Source organism: Acanthisitta chloris, unplaced genomic scaffold (genome assembly GCF_000695815.1).
Source record: "Acanthisitta chloris isolate BGI_N310 unplaced genomic scaffold, ASM69581v1 scaffold8536, whole genome shotgun sequence".
Classification (NCBI taxonomy): Eukaryota; Metazoa; Chordata; class Aves; order Passeriformes; family Acanthisittidae; genus Acanthisitta; species Acanthisitta chloris.
In genome coordinates, this window is record NW_008676432.1 from 10,800 (window position 1) to 19,950 (window position 9,151).

Consider the following 9,151-nt stretch of genomic DNA (forward strand, 5'->3'; position numbering starts at 1 on the left):
ATCCTTGCATTTAAAAATAGTTTGGTGCAGGCTTGATGGGGAGGTTGGTAAAATGGGGAAGGGGTTCATTGAAGGCTCCTGGTGATGTGTGAGCATCCCTGCAAGCTGGCAGGGATGAGAGGAAGGGCTAAGAGAGGGATAGAAAGATGAAGGAAGGGGTTGGGATGGAGATGGATGGATGAATGAGGAAGGGGGTTGCAGGGTTATGACCTTCTCCCTCCAGACTGGGCTTGGGTTGAGTTTTCATTGTTGAAATCAGCTCAAAATTGCTGCTTCTTGTAGGGTGATGGGGGAAAGGAGATGAAAAAAAGAGCACAATCCCATTTCTGAAGATTTTTGAGGTTAGGGAGTGTGGGGAGGAATCAGCAGGGTCACCCCATCACTCCTGCCCTGGGAGCAGTGAGGGTGACAGGACCTATTCCTCATCTCTCAGCTGGGGACTGTCCCCACCAGCACCTGGAGGAGCCCAGAAGTGAGGGCAGTGGTGCCACACTCACTCTTCCCTGATGCCAAACACCCTCCACGAGCAAGTTTTTAGCTGTGAGGAGACGTGGGGGTCAGGATGTGGGATGCCCTCCTGAGATGCCAGGGGACAGTCACCCACCCTGTGCTGGATGAGGGTTTCTCTAGGGCTCGTTAAGCACTGCCTGGAAGCTACAGCAAACACAGCCAGGGTGGGGAGTGGCACAGGGAGCAAAGTCCCATCACGCCACAGCTCTGACACAGGGCAAGGCAGCTCCCAGCCCGTGGGGTCTGTGCCCCATCCCCAGCTGGGCCAGCACCATCCCCACGCGCCGTGTTTGTGTGCCAACACGTCACGCGCCGCCGCCGGGGAAGGGGGGGAGGTTTTTAGTGGTGTTGTTTTTCTGAACAAAGCCAAAATATTTGTGTCCCCACAGGGATGGCTCCGGGTCACTGAGCACTGAGCCACACTGGGGTCCTGGAGGGGAGAGGGGACACCCAGGCTCAGTGGGGAGGGTCTGGCGCCAGCAGCTCCATCCCTGACGCAGTCCCCAGTGTTTATACATAGACATGTTTGTGCGTGGTGCCTGGCCCCTTCCTCGCTCCCAAACAACTGGATAAAAGTCAAAAAGTCATAAAAATTTTCCATTGCCCGAGGAAGGGAGGGAGAGAGCGGTGACTGTGCAAGGGGCCAGGCAGTGCTGCAGTCAGAGACCCCAAATGAGGGGGTCAGACTCATGAAAACAAGAGGGTGGGTTTGATTTAGTGAATCAAGGCAGTGCTTTGCTCCTGGCAGACCCTTGGCAAAGCCATCACTGGCAGCACCTGCCACCCTTGGGGCTCGTGGGGGGTCCCGGTGAGCAGTGATGCCACGATCCCTCTGGCACAACACTTGGAGGGGATGGGAAATGTGGCACGAGCAACACATCCATCTGGCAGCTCCAGACCCCATTTGTCAGCATAAACCATCAGTGGTCTCTCTCTGCAGTTTATCCCACATCCAGAGGGGTTCACTGCCTTCCCCAAGAGAGGAAAAAGCTGTGATTCCTGTCGAGCCAGCGGGGAAAGCCCCAGCACAGGGATGCAGGGACTTTGCCTGTGGTTTTCGTGGGCGGCAGCAAACAGGAGGCTGAGTCAGCGGGCGGAGGGCGATGCCGCCTCGGCATGTTAGGGAGCTGCTTCCCAGCACCCTGGCAGAGCTGTGCCACTGCAGCACCAAGGGGCACCCCAAAATCCCAGCCCCAGAGTCACTGCCAGGCCCGATCCGTGCCATCCGCAGCCCTGGGATTCTGCAGCGCTGGAGGTTGGGACAAAGCCAAAGCAAGGCCTAGTGCTGCCAAGGACTGTGTGCCCGCGGTGCCCAGGGATCCTGGGGGGCAGCAGGACCCCCTGAACCCCCTTCAGCACCGACTGCTGCTCCCCAGGGTGTGAGCACTGCGAACCCACTGAATGTGGGCAGAGCAGGGCACCCCCCTGTTCACCATCACCAAGACCCCCCGTGCCAACGCAGCAGCTCCCAGGGGGTGCCCCTCAGCAGGTTTGGGGTAAGCTGCACCCTGCAAGGCTCAGCCCAGCTGGGCTAGGGGAAGGAGGTGCTTGTTTTGGGAGCTGGAAGGGCGCCCGGGCCGGAGGCAGCCGCGGCGCACATAATCCCAACCCTTGCAGGGCTGCGCCAGCTCCGGCACATTCTGTCCCTGCCAGCGCTGGGACGGCCACAGGCTTCTTGTGTCACCCTTCCCAAGGCTCAGACACGCTGCCCCCACCCCTCACTGACCCCCTGTTGGAGGACAACAGCCTCAAGTGAAAGCCACGGCCACCCTGATGGGACCAAGAACATCCCCTGGGGACAGGGAAGGCTGGGCAGAAGGAGCAGCCCCACAACATGGTGCAGAAAGGGGCTGCAAGGACCTGAGCTGCAGCCAGGGCATCTCAGCACCCTGCAGTGGGGGGTCCCAGCACCCTGCAGGTCCATGAGCTGTGGGGGACAGTCCCAGCACCCTCCAGGGCTGTGATGTGCAGTGGGGGGTCCCAGCACCCTGCAGATCTGTGAGCTGTGGGGGACAGTCCCAGCACCCTCCAGGGCTGTGATGTGCAGTGGGGGGATGTCCCAGCACCCTGCAAGATCCATGAGCTGCACAGGGGCAGATCTCAGCACCTTGCAGGACTGTGAGCTCCAACTGTGTGCTGGGACATCTCAGCACTCTGCAGAGCCAGGAGCTGCAGTGGGGCAGTCCCAGCACCCTCCAGTGCTGTGAACTGCAATGGGGACCCATCCCAGCACCCTGAAAGGAGGGTCCCAACACTCTGCAGACCCATGAGTTAAGAGAGGGAGAGGTCCCAGCACCCTGCAGACCCATGAGCTAGAGAGGGAGAGGTCCCAACACCCTGCAGACCCATGAGCTAGAGGTGGAGAGGTCCCAACACCCTGCAGGACTGTGAGCTGCAATGGGAGGGTCCCAGCACCCCAGTGGGCAGTGCAGAGGGGTCCCACATTTTGGGGGCAAAAAGGCAGAGAGAGAAACAGACCTGGGGTGGGGGAGGGCAGGTTTCTGTACTCCTCGCAAGGAGCAGATTCTGCCGGGTGGTCCAGGCAGCATTTTCCAGTGTGCAGGGCCAAGAGCTATAAATAATCCCAGCACTGTAATTGCATCACGCGCCTCCTGCCCGGCATCAGGTCTCCGTGCTGCAACCGGCATCGCCGCGCGGCACGGGGCCATCCGGGCTCAGCAGCCCCCCAGGCAGCCCCGTGTGCTCCAAACCTCCCTGTGCCAATAAACTGGAGAACAGCCAGAGCTGTTCAATCAGGACTTTGGAGCCAGAGAAGATAAACAGCAGAAGGTTGGAGGGAGCACATGCAGCACTGCCAGCAGTTGTGAAAGCACTGCCCGGGGGGTCTGCACCGTGCCCCAACTCTGAATGCCCAGACAAGGTATTTTTAGCCCCTCCAGGATTCAGGAGTGCAGCCCTTTTCCTGGCAGGAGCCCCAGCCTGGCCATACCTCCTGTCTCGCCACGCTGCTGCTCAACTGTACAAGAAAAACCTGGAGGCATTTGCAAGTATCCCTGCTGGCAAGATCACTCCCACATGGGCACTGGGAGCGATGCCCACCGGCATTGGGTTCCCCAGTCTGGCATGGCCTGTCCCTGTCCCCTCAGAGTGTGATGTGCTTTCCCAGAAAGACACAGTGGGATGGACAGGGCACTGGGCACTCTCCTTTCCCTCAAGCACTGGGAATAAGTATCCCCTTGTGCAGCCAGGGCAGATGATCCAGGTCTGACCCGCAGCCCCCGGCCGTCTCTGCCGGCGCAGAATAGCTCCCTTGTGCCATGCTGGAGGTTGGCTGTGATCAGCCTGGTCACAGGGCTTCCTTCAGAGGCATCTTCACCCAGGGGGTGCAGTGCTGTGCTTTGTGCCCCCTTTGATGTCAGCAAAAAGCCCCAGCGAGGCCATCGACTGCTGCTGCTGCCAGCGGCAGATCCAGGCACGATCTCCCCAGAGGAGGATGCAAACAAATTCCCTGCGAGGCCGGTTAATCCTCTTCCGAGGAAGATTACTCAGTGTGCTGGGGATGCCAAATTAAAATCAGATTTGAATAAAGCTTGCAGGAGCACCAGGTTCTCGCAGGCAAACACAGGGACAAGTTATCTCCTGTGGTCCAGGGCAGGAGCACGTGCTCTGATGCAGCTGTGGCTCTGAGTGGCTCAGCAAACAAAAAACTACATAAAGAGGGGGGGAAAAAAAAAAAAATCACATTCCAGTGGCAGCATTTTGAAACCAACAGTCCATGGAAGACAAAACTAAAGCCCTGACTCAAGCCTGGCCTTGCACACACCAAGACCTGCTGTGCTCAGCAGAGATGTGGAGCACAGAAATGCTGTGAAAAACCAAATCCCAGCCTGAGGAAGCAGGTGAAGGAGCATCCCTGCTTTTCTCACATGGCAGCAGTTCCCAGCCAGCACTGCATGAGTCTGATCCCAACCCTCCTTGGGAATGGCTGAGCCAACACAGGAGTGTCCCAGCTCCCAGATGGACCTGCTGGGTCCCTGCTAGGCTTTTGGGATGGAGAACAGCGAGCCTGAATCACAAATAGGAGGCAAGTATGGAAAAATACAATAGGATGTCTCAGCCCTGAATCCCAGGTGATGGGAAAAGGGCCTAACCTGCACAGCTGTGGGGGAACCAGAGGCATTTGGGACCAATCCTTCTGGAGAACAGCATTGGCCAAGTGACCCAGTTAATCCCAGTACAGAGTGGGACTGGGTGCAGAATGGAGCTGGGTGACTGCAGGGCAATAAAGTGAGGGCAGGGAGCTCCTGCTCCCACATCCCAACAGCCACATGAGTTGCATAGCTCCAGACCACAGGAAGCAGAAAGAGGAGCAAAAGAAAATATCCAGGCAACGTCTAGGTTTAAAGAATTTATTTCAGACAAAAATTCCCCACAAAAAGTTGTACAAAAAGAGACAAGAGTGGTCATTACAAAAGTGTTCACAGATAGAAAAGACTCATCTGAGCAACCCCAGCGAGCAGAGGTGGCCCCAGTGCAGAGCGCAAGGCACGCTGGCTTTGGATGTGCACGGCCAAGGATTGTCTCAGTGAGGGAATGCAAAGGTCTTCGGCACCCAAACTCTGCTCAGGTCACCCTGGAGCGAGCACAGTCTGCCCCTGGCACACACTGTCACTGCAACACCCAGCTGATGAGTCCCACAGCACTGAGCACAGGTTGTTGCTGTGTCCTCATCCCACCAGGGCCACCAACACCTCTACGGGCACAGGAACAAGACAGTCCTGAGCAGGACTCCTGGCCCTGAAGGATTCATTCCAACTCCACATCTCCCATCAGCATTTGCTGTTGTCACTAGCTTTGGACTGGGGCTTCCTTCTCTTTTCCTTGGCCACCAGCCACAGCTGCAAACACTCATGGTGGTACCACAGTTTGGGGACTGGTTTCAGTCCCATCATGGGGGAGGCACCAGCACATGGTGCAGGTTTGGTGCTGACACACAGGAACCAGCTTTCCTGTTCTTGGTAAACGGCACCAAAACGCTGCCAGAGATCATAAATTCATCACCCAAGTCCTGGTAAAAGCCCTTGGAAGCCTTTACAGTTTGGGTAAATAGCTCAAACCATTCCCCCTGTAGGCACCCACAGGCTTGTGGCAAAGATTATCAGCAGCGGCCAAAGCCTCTACGTCATCCGGCCAAAAAAAAAAAAGGCCTTTCAACTTCCTCAGGGATCTGCCATCCTGGTGAGCTGCAAGCGAAAGGCTGTGCCTGCATGGCCACAGGGCTCAACCCTGAGCAACATCAAAACATTCTCTAGTAATCCTGAGAAATGCCTCCAAGCTCCTGTTCTCCGCACAGGAGTTGTTGGAGCACAGCACTGCAGGCAAAGGGGAGAGCAATCTTGGCTCATGCTGAGTATCTCCCATTCTAACTCCAAAATCTCTGCATCCTGCCCAGCCACACGCAGAACTGCTCCACACCACCAGGTCCCATGTGTTCTCCTACCATGCCTGAGGTCACGGCACCGCGCGGGGTGTGGGTCTGCGGGACAGTCACGACGGGAGTAGCTGAGGGCAGCGAGAGGAGCTGAGGGCTCAGAGCTGCAGAAGCTCCAGTCTCACGGACACCACAACCCCAATTCCAGACCCAAGTGCTGTGAGGTTGCAAGCTTCCATCCCAAGGGATTGCCACACTGTCAGCCGCATCCGATGCGCTTCTCTCAACAGGTCATGCAGCGCGGGCGGATGTTGTCTGACGGGGGGTTTGGATCAACCTGCAAAGCAGAGTGGAGAGTCAGAAACCTCAGGTGTGAGCACTCTGCAGCCATCTCCACCAGCCCTCCCAGCCCAGGGGGATGTGTCACCTCTGAATACAGAGGAGGTGGTCGGAGCCGGAATTCCTGGATGTAGGCGAAGAAAGGACCTTCCAGGATGTCTCCGAGTTCGCTGCGGCACGGCGGGGCCAGGCTCTGCTCGGCCTCTGGGCTGGACACAACTGCTGAGTACTCAGGAGGGGCTGAGGAGAAAGGAGAACCTTCAGGCAATAGGAAACGCTGCAGGGAAAAGGTTTCAAACCCATTACCTCCCAAACCCTCCCTCAGTTCCCTGGGGAAGGAACTCAGGAAACTCAGCACCACAGCCAAAAAGTTCAGTAAAAAAAAGCAAAAGGTGATCCAGTTGAGAACTTCCTCTGCCCCTCAGAGGGGGTTTATCCTGGGGAGAGGGAGATGCTCACCCTCTGGCTGCTCTGGGATAGTGCTCAGCCAGTCCAGGTTGACGCTGTACTGGCTGCTGACGCTGGACGTGCGGCTCCCGAACGGATGCAGCGGGATGGTACCGATGACCAGGGGCAGTTCAAGGAGCAGCTTGGATGTCCCAGGAATATCCACACAAACCTGCAGAGAGACAGGAGGCAGCAGGGAAGCTTAGCTGGTGATCTCTTCCCAGTCTGGAAGGGGCAGGTATCTCCCCAGAGCACTGGCCTGAGCCTGCCAGGAGGGAATATTGCATCTACCTGCAACACTCCTCGTGAGGAGTCTCACCTTCAGCGAGTATTCCACCTGGATGATGCGGCACTGGAGGATGGATGGCCCCACTGGAGGGATCTTCAGTGCCCGCCCGTGCCACACTTCCCTCTTCCCTGCTGGAATAGGATCCCCAGTGATGCTGGTCACCACCGACCTCTTCTGCTTCTTGGTGCCGCGAGCGATGAAGGTCTGAGTCTGGATGATGGCTGCCTTGGGCACCACCGCGCGGCTCGTGCAGTTGTCGATCTCAGCAAAGATAGGGATGACCTCACCTGCCAAAACAGACACACACACGTTGAAGGAGGGAAGATGGAGCCCACTCCGGCCTCAGGGAATTCCTGCACAGGATCATCAAGGTTTGGCCATGTTATCCAGCACTGCAGGCACACAGATTAATCCAAGGGGAGCATCCTGAGGAGGCTGCCAACATCAGGTGGGCACACCAAAGCTCTGACTGATTTCGTGCCAGAATTCAAGAACTCAGCTCATAGTGACCCCAAATACCCTCCCTGAGGTCGACCCCATGGCCTGCTGAGGTTCAAGGGCTCCAGCATGTCATCTCACCTGGAGTGTAGCCTTTGCGGTCAATCTTGGCAGTCACAGACACTTGGCCACGATTGCAGTACCATGCACGAGCAAGTTTCTCCTTAGCACCTGCCTGGGGAGCCTGGAGAAGGGGAAATATTTAAGCTATTTAGTAAGTAAGGATGAAACTCCAAGCAAGCACCTCCCTGGCACCGAGAACCTGCTCGGGAGCATCAGCAACTCCTCAGGTATCTGATGCAAGATGCTGTCGCAATGCATTCAAGTTTCCAAAAACAAAGAGGCACAGATGACCTCTGCCCAGCCCAGGTAGCACCAGAGGGCACAAGTTACAGGGGGTAAATATTCCCTCTGGAAATCAGGCCTGCATTGTAATGCCAAAAGGGTGGCAGACACCTTCCCCATGAGCTTCCCAGGTGAATTTGGATGCCAGAGCCCAAGGGTGGAGCAGGAGGAGCTCACCAGCAGTGCAGGAGTGTTGATGTCGATGTGTTCAATCACAGTGAACTCCTTCTTTGCTTTCTTCACTGTTGACCAGGGCCTGTGCAGCTTGGCTTTCACCCAGTAGCGCACACTGCCGTGCTTCCCCTCGAAGGAGGTGGTCAGGGTCCTGGGGGTGTGCAATCAGCAATTTTAGAATGGTTTTGCTCAAAGAACATAATTTCTGAGATGTCCTGTCCCTCCCAAAAAAGCCAACTTACTCAGGGAGCTGGAAGGTGAAGGGAAACTCGTGCTTTCCTGCTTGCAGGACAGTGGCTTCACCGTTATCTGTGGGCAAAACAGATTGAAGAGGATTAGCTCCCTCCTCTAGAACTTCTTCCCTGGGCAAATCAGTGGCAGAGATGTTCAGCACAGAGGAAAGGAGCAGCACGAGGCAGAGCAGTGTTTCTGCCAGGGTTAAACTGCAGCAGCTGTGACACGAGAGCTGGGCACTGCCTGTTTTCCACATGTCTCCAGGCATGCACAACCCAGGGGCACCTCCTCGGCGAGCCAGACAGCTTCCCCAGGTGGGCTCTGCTTCACTCTACCACCACTCTGCTCTGTGGCTTCAGGGCAAGAGCCCTGAGATGCCCAGCCAAGCCAGGAGCAGCTCCAGGAGGGATAGTGGCCAGCCAAGCCCCCTGTGCCCTGCAAGGGTTTGCACCCCAGGGCTGGAGAGGAGCTCTGAGGATCATCTCATCCATCCCCCCACTCAAAACAAGCCCCTGAACCTTCACACGAGTTTTCCAATGCTGCTTCCCTGCCAGGGAGAGCTCCCAAAAAAACAGGAGAGCCTTGTGTGTGGCCAGTCCCTAACTGGGGTGCCCTGCAGAGCAGCAGGGTGCACTCAGATTTTGAGGTGTCTGCAGAGACCTATAACTCACTCCCTAGAGTGCCCAGACCCTTAGGCACCCCACGCACACAGATTTCAGCTGGTTGGGGTGTCCTGCACCCACAAACCAGACTGTCCTGGGGTGTCCTGCACACAGGACTCTGGGGATGCCCCAGGCACCCAGATTTCAGCTGCTTAGGGGTATCACACTCCAGCAGGTGGGGTGTCCCTGGCACCCAGATTTCAGCTGGTTGGGGTGTCCTGCACTCACAAACCAGGGTGTCCTGCACACAGGACTCTGGGG

At 56.9% G+C, this 9,151-nt stretch overlaps 1 protein-coding gene across 1 annotated transcript; it reads right to left on the minus strand.

Annotated features, from left to right (window-relative positions):
* Window positions 1–6,185: 6,185 nt before the first annotated feature.
* ARRDC2 (arrestin domain containing 2) lies at window positions 6,186–8,356 on the minus strand (the record flags this gene model as incomplete). Its single annotated transcript, XM_009076131.1, has 7 exons — window positions 6,186–6,239; window positions 6,330–6,481; window positions 6,701–6,860; window positions 7,008–7,264; window positions 7,557–7,659; window positions 7,998–8,145; window positions 8,237–8,356. Coding segments are annotated over 7 exons (994 nt in total), but the record flags the coding sequence as incomplete, so codon positions are not given.
* Window positions 8,357–9,151: the final 795 nt, after the last annotated feature.